This window comes from Aspergillus homomorphus, assembly GCF_003184865.1.
Source record: "Aspergillus homomorphus CBS 101889 unplaced genomic scaffold BO97scaffold_5, whole genome shotgun sequence".
Taxonomy (NCBI): domain Eukaryota; kingdom Fungi; phylum Ascomycota; class Eurotiomycetes; order Eurotiales; family Aspergillaceae; genus Aspergillus; species Aspergillus homomorphus.
The window spans coordinates 88,403-104,631 of record NW_020291891.1 but is presented as its reverse complement, the minus strand read 5'-3'; the positions used below and the strand labels follow the sequence as shown (position 1 = coordinate 104,631).

General features: G+C 51.1%; 7 protein-coding genes across 7 annotated transcripts; 3 read left to right on the top strand and 4 right to left on the bottom strand.

Moving 5' to 3' along the window:
* Positions 1 to 1,901: 1,901 nt before the first annotated feature.
* Positions 1,902 to 4,544, bottom strand: cdcA (phosphoprotein phosphatase CDC14). The gene is made up of 3 exons (XM_025693421.1): positions 4,140 to 4,544; positions 3,495 to 4,029; positions 1,902 to 3,442 (listed from the first exon to the last, which is right to left on the bottom strand). Exons 1-3 carry the CDS (start codon positions 4,186 to 4,188, stop codon positions 2,221 to 2,223), a joined length of 1,806 nt encoding a protein of 601 aa, XP_025554493.1. The 5' UTR covers positions 4,189 to 4,544; the 3' UTR covers positions 1,902 to 2,220.
* Positions 4,545 to 6,253: 1,709 nt separating this feature from the next.
* On the top strand, positions 6,254 to 7,235 carry BO97DRAFT_403341 (CTAG/PCC1 family protein). Its single transcript, XM_025694716.1, has 2 exons — positions 6,254 to 6,387; positions 6,478 to 7,235. Exons 1-2 carry the CDS (start codon positions 6,347 to 6,349, stop codon positions 6,767 to 6,769), a joined length of 333 nt encoding a protein of 110 aa, XP_025554492.1. The 5' UTR covers positions 6,254 to 6,346; the 3' UTR covers positions 6,770 to 7,235.
* Positions 7,236 to 7,735: 500 nt separating this feature from the next.
* BO97DRAFT_403340 (glutathione peroxidase) lies at positions 7,736 to 9,126 on the top strand. The gene is made up of 2 exons (XM_025694715.1): positions 7,736 to 8,194; positions 8,314 to 9,126. Exons 1-2 carry the CDS (start codon positions 8,152 to 8,154, stop codon positions 8,898 to 8,900), a joined length of 630 nt encoding a protein of 209 aa, XP_025554491.1. The 5' UTR covers positions 7,736 to 8,151; the 3' UTR covers positions 8,901 to 9,126.
* On the bottom strand, positions 9,031 to 10,747 carry BO97DRAFT_208593 (translin). The gene is made up of 8 exons (XM_025690558.1): positions 10,378 to 10,747; positions 10,256 to 10,292; positions 10,101 to 10,154; positions 9,887 to 10,020; positions 9,651 to 9,756; positions 9,506 to 9,591; positions 9,295 to 9,444; positions 9,031 to 9,235 (listed from the first exon to the last, which is right to left on the bottom strand). The coding sequence occupies exons 1-8, from the start codon at positions 10,441 to 10,443 to the stop codon at positions 9,161 to 9,163; spliced, it is 708 nt and encodes a 235-aa protein (XP_025554490.1). The 5' UTR covers positions 10,444 to 10,747; the 3' UTR covers positions 9,031 to 9,160.
* Positions 10,748 to 10,834: 87 nt separating this feature from the next.
* On the bottom strand, positions 10,835 to 11,985 carry BO97DRAFT_475730 (DIM1 family thioredoxin-like protein). Its single transcript, XM_025700433.1, has 5 exons — positions 11,694 to 11,985; positions 11,577 to 11,610; positions 11,473 to 11,520; positions 11,105 to 11,347; positions 10,835 to 11,032 (listed from the first exon to the last, which is right to left on the bottom strand). Exons 1-5 carry the CDS (start codon positions 11,772 to 11,774, stop codon positions 11,007 to 11,009), a joined length of 432 nt encoding a protein of 143 aa, XP_025554489.1. The 5' UTR covers positions 11,775 to 11,985; the 3' UTR covers positions 10,835 to 11,006.
* Positions 11,986 to 12,915: 930 nt separating this feature from the next.
* Positions 12,916 to 13,425, top strand: BO97DRAFT_338559 (60S ribosomal protein eL22; the record flags this gene model as incomplete). Its single annotated transcript, XM_025691523.1, has 3 exons — positions 12,916 to 12,951; positions 13,024 to 13,220; positions 13,299 to 13,425. Coding segments are annotated over 3 exons (360 nt in total), but the record flags the coding sequence as incomplete, so codon positions are not given.
* Positions 13,426 to 13,783: 358 nt separating this feature from the next.
* rex3 (putative RNA exonuclease Rex3) lies at positions 13,784 to 16,187 on the bottom strand. The gene has a single exon (XM_025698104.1). The coding sequence runs from the start codon at positions 15,848 to 15,850 to the stop codon at positions 13,856 to 13,858; it is 1,995 nt and encodes a 664-aa protein (XP_025554487.1). The 5' UTR covers positions 15,851 to 16,187; the 3' UTR covers positions 13,784 to 13,855.
* Positions 16,188 to 16,229: the final 42 nt, after the last annotated feature.

Below are 16,229 nucleotides of genomic sequence, written 5' to 3'. Positions count from 1 at the left end.
TTTACCACCAGACACGGCCTCAGGTCGGATACAAGCACGAGGACTTGCTCGCGACGCCTTAGGCCAGGCTATCCTCCGCCACCTTCGGACCCGGATCGTGAGCTTCCATGGGAGGTCGAGGCTGTGCTCGAGACTCAGTACACCTCGGTCAGCCAAATCCTCAGAAGAGGGTTCCTCATCGCGCTCGAGTATAATAGAACGCACACGAGGTATGGCCCCTTCACCGTATAGGTAGATCCGGGATTCTGGACAGAAGTCCGCGTAAGGGAGCCCATGGCGCTCTGCGTTCTGGCAAATTATATGGTTAAGCTACATTGGCGGAGTCAAATCGTCTAGTTTGGCCCTCTCACAAGGACCGCAATCAATGCGATTGGTCAGGGGCTTGCACCCAAATGGCACCCATGCACCGCCTGGGCGATTTCAAAGACGGAACGTATGGACAGCAATCAAGGACCCGCGGTATCATTAGCATGATGTGGCGTCGTAACCCAAACCTTTGGAGAGCAGAGTCCTGCTGGAACAACTGATCGTACAAGACCCCAGCATTGTGATACAGGAGCTTCCTAAGGTTTAGACAAACCACCTCCAGTAATTATACAATACGAGGGGCGGAGTTTCAAAGCAGCCCAGCGAATAAGCCAATACCCACATCCCATTAGCCTGCATCGCGCTGCTAGCCAGGATTCGCGAGTTGCGTGCTAGACTAATCCCTGGAGCTCAGACAGAGAGGGATTTTCGTTGCTTTGGATGTCATATCTGTTCTTTCTCAGATGAGCTTTGGATTGGCTTAGCATGCTCCATATCCGGTTTCCGAGGCATGTTTGTGAAACAAGCCGACAAGCCAACCAGAATCACAACCTGTGTTGCTTTGTAGGTCAATGGCAGCGAGAGCTGTACGGGTGGTGGAGATACCTGTTTTTGCAATGAACGAGGGAGGTGTCGTACCAAGTGACCGCAGCAGCAGATTGGAAGAAGTGGTCACGAGGCGGGGCTTAGGACTATCCTGGAGAAACATGCATAAGTCTATTCTACATCACGGACTATATCTTTCAACGTGTCAACTCATAAACTCTGAGAGGGATCATCGCAACATACAGGATAAACTGCAAAATGCGCCGAGCAGGTAATTTATCGACACATTCTGCTCCGTTCATCTTGTCCATGAGCGTACCACTGAAAGGGTGCCAGGATTTTCAAGGCTGGAAACTACATTTCAGTAGGGCATTATCCGTCAGTTCTGAAAAGGATATTACCCCAACGCGATATCCTACATCCTTGATTATAATGCTACCAGGACTTTACAAGACTACTCCGCCCTCGTGGGGAGGGCCTTTAGTATCGGTATTCATCGAATTCGTGACAGAATTGAGCAAGACTTAACAAGCTGATAGCTACCATCTTAAGTCTCACGGTGTTCGGCAATTGAATGTGCTCAGCACGGTGTTTCAGCGTCTCTGACAGGTGGGATTACATCCCTTTGGAGTGTTGCTTTTAGGGAGGGGGGGAAGGTGATAGAGTTCGCTCGTTTGCTGTGATGGAAGGTACCTAGTAGATTGGTTGTTGTGAGAGGGATTGAGGTGTCAAAGTAGTGAGCGCGATTAATAGATGCCTCAGGTTCGGGATTGGACAGTGAAATCGGGGTAGAGAGAGGAGGATTGGAAGCTGAGCCTTAGGTTGTGATCGTACTGACGTGTGGGGTACCAACTGGCTCGAGATTACGCTTGTGGCACAAGGCTGGGGTGATGACAGCCGACGGTCGAAGACACCTCAGCAAGCCCCAGAGCTGTCAAAGGCGCAAGGTAGTTTGATCCTTCATACGGGAGGCTCCACAGTTAAGCGTTTACTTTATCGGTCATCAACCAATTTTGTCATTCCGACGTAGATCATATACATACAGTGTCAGGGCTTGATCGTCACGCTAATCACTAGACTTGTTGTATTCAGTCCAAATTCTAGATCGACCCACTGTCCAGACCACACCGAACGCCTTGAAGATCCCGACCCCATGAAAACCATGCCAGACACAAAACCCCGTAAACACCCTCGAAGGCACTGTCATATGGAGAAGACAATGCAGTATGCAAGCCGATAATGAAACAAGAAACTCAGGGCCTATGCACAGATTATGCCCCACGAAGAAGAAGATAGGTATTGTACGAAGTGGATATCTGAAAGCACAGGAAAGCGAAGAAGATGAACTAAGCAGCGATGAAGACGTGCTCATTTCACCCTTGTAGGGCTTCCAGCGCTCCCGACGCGCCCACTTGCCTTGCGAACTCCTTTTTCGCTACGGCTATCTGTCACACGTCTGGGGCTTGTGCGGACCTTGGTAACGGAAATCGCCCCAGTGCCGCTCTTGCTGCTCACCGGAGTCTTGGGTGCATATGCGGCCGCGTCTCCCCAATTTTCCCGGTCATCATCATTTAGAGTATAACTGGCAGTCACAGTGGCAGAGTAACTGACAGACCGCTGGTTGGGGGATGCCACAGGAGATCTCGAGGAACGCTTGGCCAGCATACGCAACTGGATTTCTTCCTCACTCTCGCTACTATCGGTACTGAGGCGGTGAGAGGTCTTATTCGTGTCCTTTTCGACAACAAGGCTACCAGAGGTTGTGCGAGAGTAGGGATGGTGGCGGGAATCTTTGCGAAGGGACTTGCGAGGCTGACCAGGCGTGGGTGCTGGCAAGTTCTCCTCAGCTTGGGTACCTGCCCCTTCATTGTGGTCAATTTCTCCGAGAGCGGCACGCTTGGAATGGCCATTGTTTGGCGGGGTGGCGACTGGTCCGTTTGCGCGCTGGCGCGTAGTCGGCCGGCCGGGCGTGATAGGTGCCGATTGCAATTGAGCGAGCTTCTCCTTCATGCTGTCCTCGAACCACCATTCGCGGAATGAGCCTTGGTTGAGGTGCAGCCAGTGTTGCTGGGGACCAACAACCATTCCTGGGCGCATGAACCTCATGAAAGCAATGATCTCGTTGGCGGTGAAACCATATCTGTAAATCAAATAGGCGCCGATGAGACATCCAGTGCGGCCAAGGCCCGCCTTGCAGTGGACAGCAATTCCTTTCTTCTTCTGTGTAATCATCTCATGCGCCATCTTGATAAATCGGCGGACGAGGGGCAGAGGAGGGCAAGTTCCATCCTCGAAGATCATGTCGACGTGATTGATTCCCAAGGCAGTGAAGTAGGAGGGCGAGTATAGCTCAGAATTCAGTCGGACAACAAGGCCCACGCTCCGGGAGGAGAAGTGGGTCAAAACATTCTTGAAAGGAGTAGGGAGCTTTGAGGCTTGGACTTCCGAGACAGTAGAAGGCAGCGCAGCATATTCAGGCGAGTCACGCGGAATGACATCAATTGGTTGATGTTGTGGAGAGGCGAAGGCCAGGAACTGTGGGGTGATCCAGTTGAAGTCACCCATGTCGACGCGTTCGTACTTCTCATACCTTGTTATTCAGTCAGCATATGAACCACAAGCGTCTGTAGGACTGTTCATACTCTTCGAGGCTAAAGTCTCTCAAGCCACACAGTGACTGCTCCTTGGCCTTCCACACTCCGTATACAACATCCTGGATGTTGAGAATGTAATCTGCCTGACTGTATCCAGCGTCGCGGAAAGGCATGTATGGGGGATCTGCCTGCGCAATCGGAGCTAGGGCCAAGTGTGGAGGCCACGATTGGATCAGAACCATATAGCAAGCGACTAGGCAGGCTGCGTTCGCGCGGCTGCGCGAGTCTGTCTTGGAGTAGAAAACCACGGCGCGATCACTGTTTGCGGGGTCTCCCAGTATCTCATGGAAGTGCACTGCAAAGCGATAGAGGTGGCCGATGTGTAGAGGACCGAAGTCCGCATGGAAGGAGTTGTATAGAAGAACATCATCGACCGTGAAGTATACGGGGCTGCGTTTCTTGCTGCTTGGAGTCGTAGGCTGAGCTCGAGCAGATCGCTTGCTAGGAGACTTGGGTTGTTCAGGATAGGGAAAAGGTGTTCTCGCATCCGGAGGATAATCGTAGGAGGCCAAATAGAGACGGTCTATTGTGAAGCATTTTTAGCACCTTATAACGCAAGACGTTGGACGAGGGACCAAGATAGTCACATATAGCTCGCCAATTCTCTACTCAGCAACAGGTCGAATGACATACCTTGAATGTACTCGATCACCTGCCCATAATCACCACTGCGTGTAGACATTTTGACTGAATTGACGCGACAACAAAACAATAGGCGCCGACAGTGAAACTGAGAAATAAACAATCGCAAGAAACTCGCCGAAAGAAGGAGTTATACGACGTGTCGAATAAGAGATATGGTGCCGCTATCGATGGTAAGGACTCCGCTGGTGAAGAACAGAGATGGGATCCAAGCAAGACGTCGAAGCTAGATACTCATGATCTGGTCTGGTGACCCTCCCAAGCACAAGCAAGATGAAGCTATAATGGACGCGGGTGGCGGGAAGGGTAAGGATAAAGGCAGCAAGGCCAAGGCAGAAGAGGATATACAGGTGATCAGCGGAGTGGGCGAAGGTCGAGTTTATAATAAGAAGAGGGGACGAAGGGAAGAGAGAGGAAAGTGAGGAAAAAGTTGGTCGGCACGAGAAGAGGATAGGCTCGAGGCCGATGGGAGACTCGTTTGGGGCAACTGCGATGCACGCTAAGTGGCTGCTGTTATGTTGTGATGAGCCGAATAAGGTCTAGTGCATCTGGTTGACAGGGAAACCCGACATGCCTCAGGCTGCCTCAGGCTGCCAGTCGACGTTCAATAAGCTGACAGGGGTATTTTTCCTCGAATTTCCCTCTTTGCCCCCCACCAATTACTCCGTAACATACAAACAAACACCCCGTAAACACAACAACATCTGGCGGCCCGGCCACGTGAGCGCCTCCTTACCGGTGTTTGTTATGGCCCTGTTATTGTCTACCCGTTGTCAGTCCAACTCAACTTTGACCGTCCGCATTCAATAATCCCCTCTTGACTACGCCATGCATCTGCCTTGGTGCAGTTGCGACCCCCCAATCTGAGGTCATTGCCCCTCACTTACCTCGTACAGCAGCCAATTGTGTAAATCTATTTATTGTTTCCGGAGAGATCATGGTTCCATCATCAATATATTTCCTGCAAGATGCACAGAAAGATATGCTTGCCAACACGTCTTGGGAGAAAGTCCATGACGCCAGCCAAACCGCGAAGCTTTGATCAACATATGAGACTTATTGTAAACTCGTCCACCGGAGCCGTTGTTGCTGCAAGATCAAGCAACCCATCCAGAAATGTGTAGGCCGAAACAGGCGGACGATATCGGGTATTTGTGGTCAATTTCCATCTCCGACGGTCCGACAATCTGTGTTCATCATCTCCGAGAAGTGATATGGAGCAAACCCGGGGTATGGTATAACAAAGAACAGGGATTACAGTTTTGCCGGCGTCTAGCACCTCGAGCGAGGTCGCGTCAGTGCTTAGTGCAACGGGTTGATTTGGCATTGATGCATATTTCCTTGCTCATGCACCTATTTATGTGGTCATCATCTGGAGACAGTAACGGCGGCCGTCTTCTGTGCTTACCTCACCAAGGATGAACTGCACAACTCTGGATATGAGCGCCTTGATGTCGGCCATGGAACAATGCCTAAAATCAAGTATGCCGATAGTAGCACTCGATCTTACTTCCCCTAGACATCGATTCTAGTCTTTGATGGAAGCCAGCACGGAACTTTCATTCAGTTTTGTGACTCAGATGTTCACATTGTGGAAGAGATACAATTCTATAAAACTTACTTTCGGTTGACAGATTGTGCGTCCAGGGCCCTCTTTCACGCCTGATTTGGGCCATCCTTCCCTTTAGATGAACATAACCGCAGCAACATGCACAATGACAGAGACCAGACTAGCTGAGTAGAAGATCTCGTGGAGCTGATGCCGACCATGAGCTAAACATAAAAGGCCGATCTCGGCTTGTCTCTGAAGGGAATCCACGCAGTAGCGAGTGTACATGTAGAAACGCTACGCAATCGTCTGTGGATCACTTTACAAATTCTAGAAGAGGTAAACATACTACTAGCAGGCATTTCAGAGACAATCGACACGTGCTTCAAGGCCATAAGCCAACGCGAAGCAAAGCTCCAATCCTGGCGCGAGAACAACTTTCCCGAGAACTATAGCACCAGTGACTCGAGCCTGAGGCATGAAAGCTGACTCATCTCTTATCCAGCATCCCACTTCTCCCCGCCTGGACTTGCTTTGGTGGGCTCAATCACTAAACCCCGACCAGACTACCTCATTGATCATAACCACCGCCCTGAAGACAATCAGCATACACACATCCAACCACAGTTTCACTTCCAGCGAAGCCAGAATGAACGCCCCCGTCTCCGCCGCCGAGTTCCCCTACAGCCTGTGAGTTTTTTCCCTCTCCACAATCCAGCCAACGGACTGAATTCCGAACCTTCCCCGCAACTGACAAATTTTTTGAAACCCCCGTAACAGAACCATCTCTCTGCCCCTACCAACCAACCGCCTTGCATCGTCTGCCCTGCGCACCCTCGAAGTCGATGCCGAGCTCTCCCCCTTCGTCAAGCGCACTCTGACCCTCGCCAGCCCGGACAAGGATCAAGCCGCCGACGACGCCGCGAAGACCGTCCTGGAGACGACGTACTATGCGACCACGAACCGGATGCTTCGCGTCGCGGTGAACGGGTTCATGGAGAGCCTGGGAGTGGTGCTCGGGGTAATGGAGGAATTGGATGTGGATGTGTTGGAGATGGAGAATGAAAAATGAGTTCGGTTGCGCTGAGCTAAAAAGAACGAGGATGGGATCCGACCTCGATACCTAGAAAGGTGGAAGAGAGATGAGGAGAGCTTCCTCGGATGGTCGTTCTGTCTACAGGTGACATGGACTACCGTATCTCGCAAAGACAGGGGCAAGGGTGCACCAGGTGTTGATCAGACAAACCGGAATCGGGTCTGATCGGGCCATTGTAGGGATTTCACGGCAGATATGGCCTTGCACTTCGCATGCTGTGTCATCATCAAAGGAGCCCTAAGTCCCAAACTCGCGCCCCAGGGGATTTACGGAATGAATGTAGCTGTGCGCGAGCCTCTAGATTCCAAGTTGGCGGCGGACGACACTAGATTCTTCGACTCCCGCCTCGGAGACATACTACGTCTCATCGGATTTTTTTGTTCGATTGACGAGTATTCAATTATGGGGTCAAATTAATCACACATGCTGGATTCATGTATAGACACTTTCATAAGACTCAAATAACCCATTTTGAAAGCATTTTGAAGATACCAACCAAGCGGCGGAAATACTGAGCATAAGCGGAGCCGAGACCCAGGCTATCATTGGATCAGAACAGTCTGTAACTGCCAGCGTGGAACAAACCCGACTTAATTCTATCGGGCCATTTTCCGGGACTGTAGCTTAATGGATAGAAAGTATTTGGAATTCTGCAGCCGTCATTTACATGAAGATGTTCGCCCCGCACCAGGATAAGGGCAGCAGATGGTCATATGCAAATTGCATAACCGAATCAGCCATGAAGATTGTCAAGCAGACCGGGCAGAACAGGCGCACCTGGGATCCCAAAGTAGCAAAAAGACCGGGGCCTTCAACGGGTTCTGAGAGTCTGGACAGCGAAAGATGACAAACCATCCCTCGGGAATCAAGCGCCATCGATCGACCGACCCGCGTTGAAGGATGATGATGACATCGTCTTTCTTCCTTCTTTTTAGGTGGGAGCGTATTCCTTTTGCTCCTGAGAGCGTATCCTTTCTGGCTTTCGGGTTCGGAAACATCCTCCTCCGTGATCCCCCATTCGAGACTGTGGTTCAGACAGAGTTTACCTTGAACATCCGAGAAGTATCGGGACTGCGGTTTCAATAATAAAAAATAATAATCATAGTATTAAACTGGGTTACTGGTCTTGAAACGACCCGACGGTTCTTCCCATGCGCCCACCAGCCTCGATCGTGACAATAGCATATAAACCAACCGCTAGACCGCGGTTAATCCTTCCTTCCTCACTTGCGCATTCCATTGCACCACCACTTCCGTTACCGCTCAACACCTCCTTTGCGACACGACGACGCCCATCGCAACTATACCACATCCCCTCACCTCTAAACTTTCTACGAACCAAAACAACACTCGCAAAAATGTCCTCCGCCACGACTTTCTACGACTTCGAGCCTGTCGATAGTACGTCCGGCCTTTTTCTCTTTCCCCGCTTCCCAAATCCCCCCTCCCTCCCCTCTCCAAACAAACCAATGAGCAAAAACCACCTCTCAACTAACCCCCAATCTTCCGTCACACAACAGAAAAAGGCAACCCCTTCCCCCTCACCGACCTGAAAGGCAAGGTCGTTCTCGTCGTCAACACGGCCTCGAAATGCGGCTTCACCCCGCAGTTCAAGGGTCTGGAGACGCTCTACCAGGACCTCAAGGCCCAGTACCCGGAGGATTTTACCATCCTGGGCTTCCCCTGCAACCAGTTCGGCAGCCAAGATCCCGGATCCAACGACGAGATCCAGTCCTTCTGCCAGCTTAACTACGGCGTCACTTTCCCGGTGCTGGGCAAGCTGGATGTCAATGGTGACAAGGCCCACCCTGTGTGGACGTGGATGAAGCAGGAGCAACCGGGCCTGCTGGGCATGAAGCGCATCAAGTGGAACTTCGAGAAGTTCCTGATCTCCGCCGACGGGAAGGTGGTCGGCCGCTGGGCGAGTCTGACCAAGCCCGAGTCGTTAAAGGAGACCATCGTGCAGGAGATCGAGAAGGCGAAGAAGGAGGGCAAGCTGGCGTCGCAGACTAAGGGCACTGCTACTACTGCTTCTGAGGAGACCCCTGCGGCGGCGGCTGCTCCTGCAACTGAGGCTCCCGCTGCGGGTGCTGAGACCCAGGCTTAATGATCGTAAGCCACGTGGGGTCTATCCGGCTTCGTGGGAAGGAGGGGGAAGTTGTTTCAACTGTGTGATACCAATTTCTTGTTTGTCGTTCTGTTTCCATCAAGTGGGTGATTTCCGGTGTGTTAATGGATTGATACTTGCTCGTCCTACAGAGATCCCTTGTTTTGTAATGATTACTATGTCTCAGACTGTAATGAACTCTTCAGATAATGCTTGACGCGACTGAGCCGTCCCACCAAAATCATGGCCATCTATTGTAATCAAGCAGCAGGACCATCCTTGGGAATCAAGTTGCGCAGCGACAAGTCGTAGACAACGTCTTCCACTTTCTTGACCTGCACAGCATCTCCGTTAGCCTGCCTTCCCTGGCCAACAACCGCGCCGCGAGACTTACACTGTACTTAATCCCATCGCTCTTCTTCCGCAGGATATCATTCTTCAGATTCAGCAGCTGGAAGCCAGCAAACAGCTCCTTGATGAAGTTGCTGATCTGCATGGGCCGGGTGTAGTCACCCAGGGTGACGGAGTTGACCGCCAGACGAGACTATATCAATTCGTTAGAAAACACAGCCAAGAACGATCAAGAGGGACCGAATAACACCCACCAGTTCTTCCACCATAGCAATAAGCGCAAGTAGGTACTCCTCAATCGTCAAATGGAAAGCATCCTGCTCCTTGAGATTGACAGGCACTGGGTGAGTAGTCAATACACCGGAACACCCCCATCTCAAACTAACCACAATCACTCACCACCGAGAAACTTCCCCACCTCCTCGATAGTCAAGAACGAGGCCGAGCTACCAGACTTGTACTCGTCCAGACCGCCCAGCCAGGCGCACAGCTCAATCGACGAGACCTGTAATTTTTACCATGAGTTCATCATCATCATCATCATCATCATCACCACCACCACCACCACAAGTCCTCCAGGACATAATGGCACCGGATTTGTGGGGAAGGGGGAGGAGAATGAGAGAGGGACAAACCAAATTCTGAAGCTCCCGCGTCCACACGCCATTATATTTATAGAAAGGGTGCCTATCCGCGACGGTCTTCAAGCGCGCAACCTCATCCCGCTGCGCGAGGATCGCCTTCGTCACATCGTCAAGAACAGGTTTCACTATCTACATCAGCAATTCCGTCTCCCTCACTTCCCTCCTTCACAGCCAGCCCAGCCCGGAGAAGATATTAAATACATACACTGCTCCGCCGGCGTAGAGTGCGCTCGCGAAAGGATAGCCTGCGTAGATCGTCCTATTCCCACATCATCAGAAAATCTTAATCTTTCACACCTTTGAACTAACGGATAGAGTCCCTAATCAGGTGTGAGGCGACAGAAAGAAAGAGGCAAATACCCTTCCGTGCAAGCGTCTGCACGATATCATGAAGTTCCTGTTGGAGAGATTTATATGTTCAGTTTGCTTGCTTTGCCCGTTTTTCTGCGGGCTTGGCGCGCGCGGAAAGCTTTCGTTCTTACATCGCGGACGGTGGCCTCTTCGTCGATTTTCGACTGGAGGTCTTCGAAGATTTGGTGGTCGATCATTTTGAGTCGTTGTTGAGCCTAGCTTAAGGTGTTCTTGTTGGTTAAGGTTGGTTGGCTCGATTGTGTCTTTGATCGTCGATAAGGTTGTGGTAGGAGGATGCCCAGTGGTGTTTGCTTGTTACGTCAGGCGGCGCTGAGGGAAGAAATTGTGGGGCAGATGGAGGAGATGGAGATTCTGTCCGCTCTGCGAGGTGCAAGTACTGTACATTGTAGAAATAAGGGGATTAAGTTGACCAGCTTGTAAGTACGGAAGGAGGCGAGAGGCTCATGGCATTAGTAACTTGGTCGATGTGTCTATTTCGTGGAGGTTGAAATTGCCTGCATTGTGATCCGCAACTGCTCTTTGAGCTCTCTGGCACTTCCAGTTTTATATTGCGGACGACAAGCGCCAACGAAGAACACGTACGACTACCTCTCATCAACCAATCTACTAAGATCCCAGCAATGGCCACATCTACCAATCCAATCCATTTCATAAACTCATTAAACCATATAAACCAAATGGAAGCAACCTCCACCACCCCGATCCATTACCAAGCACAGCACAGCGCAACAAAACAACCTCAGTACCGATACCTCGTCGAATAATCTTTGAAAACCCAAGCCAGTCAGTCAACACCCCTAAGAGCCACACAAAACACGAACAGCAGGGGAAACATACCCTTCGGACTAACGACCAGACCGCGCCCCTTCTTGGCGCCCTTGTAGATCGTCTCAATGATATCGATCATCTCCTGCTTATCCTCGAGCACCCAGTTCAACTTATTGTTGTTACCCGTGCCAAAATCGCACATCATGTGCTTGTTCCTATAAAAGAACATAATGGTCATCGGGTCGAAAAGCTCATACATGGTGTTGAACTCGGGCACCTCGTCGATGTCGCAGAGGTAGATCACGGCGAAGTCTGTGGAAATAGGTGAGTTACATGCGAAAAAACCTCACAACATTTCTGGGAGACGCTGCTGGTCCAGCCTGCGCAACCAAGAATATTGGACTTGGGCTGAGGTATTGGGAGAGCTATGTACGTACTCTTCACCCTCTCGGCGATCTTGAAGAGGACTTCATCCTGACGCATACCTGGTTCGGCGGAATTAGTAGCTGAAGTGGTAGGTAGTGAGGGGAATGAGGCTTACAGTCGACGTCGTGGTCGCGGCCGAATCTGATAACCTAGATGTTCCACCCATTCCTTCGTTAGTTATCAGATGTAGGGAGTTTTGAAATGCGTATGGTTAGATAGAATCCGGACGCACCACGAGTCGGTCTTCCTCGGACAGGATGGCCTGGTCGACGTGCCAGGCGGTGCGGAGATGCGGCAACACGACGGAACCCATGATGAGCTAGCTACTGATGTAACGACGGTGAGAATCGCACGGCGGTAGTTGCAGGGAAAGACAGGGAATGTATGGAGTAGTGCTGTATGTATCACGTGAAATATGAATATAGAAGAGCAGGGAACTGTGACGTTCGTTTACTTTTGCTCCGGCCGACCATGGAAGGTTCGAGGTGTCTCAATTTCAACCGCAGTTATCTATCTAGCTGATGAGTGGCGCGAAGTGACGAGCGAAGCGCCGCGTCGATTACAAGAGTTATTCATGGAGTTTTTCTTCTCCAATCAGTCGGCAAGCCGACCAAATTGATGAAAAAAAGGGGGTTCGCGTCGATTGGGGGTAGTGTAAGCCCAATGACACTGTGTGGTCCGACATGCGCAAGCACAGAGGTCAGACCACAGGGTACAAAAATAAGATTAATCAATGTTGTGTTCCTTAGAACACTTTCAGAGATTAAACTGAAAAGAACAGATACTACACTTGATCTAAGCCAAAAGGCAAAGAGAGCTGGAGAAGAAAAGAAAAAAAGTCTAAAAGATGGTGGGCGGCGCGAGATATTTATCCCCAGGCCAGAAGGCCCGTGCGCCGCTAGCTCACTAGCGTCGGCTACCTTAACCATAAGCGAGATCAAACTTACTGCCTGAGGCAGGAAAAAGCAGATGAGAGCCTCAAACACCAGGCCGCAAGAGACCAACATGCACATGATACGCTGAGCCCTAATCAACAAAAACAAGCCCTATCCATATTACCCAAAGAAGACTAGTGGGGCGCACTCGACCCTCACCAGCGAGATCTGACCATCCTTACCCTAGACGTTTTCTCTCCCATCTCCCATCAGGCGCAGGATACTCACCTCTTTGCGACCAGCTACTTTCTCTCTCTATCCCCCCGAGAAACCCACCCCCCCCTACAGTCACAATGGCTCCCGTTGCTGTATGTTTCCTTTCCACAAATCGCTTTGCTGTTCCCCCATGAGAGTTCATCTATCCATGATCGTTTTGGACTTCTCATAACGCCGGCGTTTGGGAGTCCAAGACGGCTTCGAAAATTTCACAAGTCACATCATGGATACATGAACCTCTCTATTTGGGATACCGACATTATGGAACAGTAGGCTAATGGTATCTTGTTTGCGGACAAATAGGCTCGTGGTCGCAAGGCCCAGAAGGTCACCCAGAAGGTATGTTAGATCGCAGGACCCGCATCTCAAGAACCCTTGCTGGTATAGTCCGAAACTAATCCTCCCGTTCAGTATGTCATCAACGCTTCCCAGCCCGTGAGCGACAAGATCTTCGACCTCTCTGCTTTCGAGAAGTTCCTCCACGACCGCATCAAGGTCGAGGGCCGTGTCGGCAACCTCGGCGACAAGGTCGTCATCTCCCAGGCTGGTGAGGGCAAGGTCGAGGTTGTTGCCCACATCCCCTTCTCTGGCCGCTACCTCAAGTACCTGTAAGTCTAACACACTTCCCAACATACCACCCGACGAACGGAAAAAGAGCCCGCGCTGACTGGTTTCCCACTCCACAGCACCAAGAAGTACCTCAAGAAGCAGCAGCTCCGTGACTGGCTCCGCGTCGTCTCCACCTCCAAGGGTGTCTACGAGCTCCGCTTCTACAACGTCGTCAACGACGAGGGCGAGGAGGATGAGGAGTAAATTCTCTCCTTTTAAGAGCATCGAACAAAAATAGACATCCTTCAAAAAACGCGGAAAAAAACAAACGACCAGACTCGATGAAAGTCTACTCCGGCTATTTGGGGGGTCTGCAAACGACAACTTGCTTATGCACTGGGGCTAGGATGGAATGAGTCTGGTTGGAGTATATAGGTTTGCGCATTGGGAGGGATTCCTGCATGGCAGCTCAACATGGACTGGGATAGCGGATATTCTTGCCTGAAAAGGTGATCTCTGCACTTGTCCGTTGGGTTTCGTCGCGGCTTTATCTACTCATGACGTTATGACTGGTAGATATGAATCAATGGAGCACTCCGATACTTAATCACTTTGTCTTGCACGTAGACGTATCAGCCTGGGTATCATATTGTATAAGGATAATTGCAGTATGGCAGTTTTGTATTGATGACGTTCAACGCCCCGGACTGGAATTCGCTCTCTTCTGGCCCGCCCCGGGTCCAAGCCTTCCTGCTGCTGCCCCGGCCTCAGCCCCTTCTGTACCTGGTGGGGGTACAAGCTTGTCGCCCTGGATCTGCCAACCTTTCGATTTCAATACCTTCCAGGTCTCGGCTGCCTTGACTCGAACCAAATCGCCCGTAGCAATTGCATCTTCCTTTGAATCATGACCAAGACTTCCGCCTGTTTGTATTTCCCGCTCGAGATGCCTTCGGCATAACGTCTTCAGACTCATGCGATTCGGTAAGCCCCGCGGATGCGGATACAGCATGACAGTATCAATGATTGTCGGGTGAATTATCCGACAAACATTCAGATCATTGTCGATCGCATGCCCGATCAGAGGCGTATCAGGTTGAAGATGGCGGAACAGCAGAGCGCGGGCTGCAGCCGGCGATTCAACAACCCTCAAGGCTGGCTCCTCTACCTCGCCGTCTTCATGTGCTGCCGATCCCGGCCCCTCCTGAAAGCTGTTATAGGGTATAGCCTTGTTGTAGTGTTCAGGGAAGACCCCGGAGAACTGCGAGTTCAAGTCCAATACTTCGCCCATTGGTCTGACGAGGACATCCAAAAGTGCTTTGCCCTGAGGCCAGCTGACTGCGGTCAGTCGGATCAATTCCAGGCCTAGCGTGGTATAGCCCATCTCACAATCAAAGCAGACAGGCTGGAGTGGCCCCTTGAATGGTTGTACTGGCGTCTGCGTGAATTGAAGAACGGAGGCAAGTCGTTTGGTTTCCGACACTTTGTAGACATGAGTCTTCCCTCTAGTACAACCGGACGAGGTGCCCAGCGTTTCATTACAGCAAGAATAGTAAGCTTCCTTGTGTCCTGTGATATGATCTGTTTGCTTTCTTGGAGGATAGAAGGGCTTCCCAGGATGATGAATGCATTCACCCCCAGACGTCAAAGAGCCATCTTCGCGACGGCCCGGGAAGACCTGAAACCTTCCACCGCACCGATCACACTTCTCCCAGCCTTTGGATTCGGCAACACCTTTCTTGGCGTTCTCGACCTCCGCATCTGATGGGGCCTTGGTGACATAACCATATTGTTCGAGACCTTCGACTGGCGTGACTAGTTGGCTTGCCAGTGCGATTTCCTCTTTAGCGCTTAGTCCGGTATTGAGAGTCTGCGGCTTCGACTGCTCTGCCTTGGCCTCAATCTTGTAGTATCGCTCATTGAGGTGGTTCTTGACTTCCGTAGTCCATTCCTCCTTGCTCATTTTCATGAGCCTGACAATACGAAGCTTGATGACGTTGGCATATATACTCGGGTTGCCTTTGGCGGTCTTCTCCTCTTCGTCTAAAGCCATTGTGATGAGTTCATTCGGCGTAAGAACAAGGTACTTGTCCCTGCTATCTGTGTCCTTTGCTAATTTCTCGTTTTGCGAAGCCATAGAAGCATGCAATTTCGTGAGGATAGCTAATCTTGCCCCGTGCGGTGCGGGCGCTTTCGTCAGCATGCGAGGATTCAAGCTTTCCCGTGGAGCCTGCCTCGGTGGTCGCGACTTCACTGCTGGGGCCCTTGTAGGTGTGGGTGTGGCCGTCTTCGCCGATGCCGATGCTGGCTTCGGCGGCGGAGACACTGTTCTGGACAGTGACTGCAACCTGACGGGCTTCGAGGGCGCCGGCGGTTGAGGTACTTTCGAGGAGATCAACGGCGCACTTGGCTCGAGGTCTGTGGCTTTAGGTAATCCTGGTTTGAATTCCCTCTTCAATAGCTTCGTTCCTCTTTCACCCGTATCTGGTGCCGCTGACGTTGTGAGTGCTGAATTTCCAAACATCGCAGCAATGTCAGATTTGGTTTCCGGCACATCTTTGCCGTTTGCGGCGATATTCGGGCCATCGCCAATTGAAGTATGTGAGTTGTGGGAGAAGATGCAAGTCAGCAGAGAGCAGTCCTGGCCCTCAGGACAAGGTATGTCCTTAAACAAGCCGAGGGGGGCGAACATTGTGAGAGATGAGTAAAGATGTGAGGCTTGAAGAGAGAGACGGGATAGAGTTTAAAATCATAGCCAAAGAGAAAGATAATCAGCGAATCTCACTGCTACATAGCAAGCATCAGATAGAAGCAATCAGGCGTTAATAGTCTTGTTGTATGGATAATTGACTCCGCGGTTGGCAGGCTGCGAGGGAAAAGCAAAGCGGCTAGTACTCAAGCTGGAACCAGGAAGTCACCGGACTGAGAGATCAGCGAGAGATTATATTTAGCAGCTGACCAAGATAGTGGGCTCTTTCGATCCTCAGCAGAGAATGCTTTGAGCAACAAAGAAACATCGAGCGAACTTCCATTCCAAATGGAAGGCGTTCAGAGGCCAGACTGACCGACTG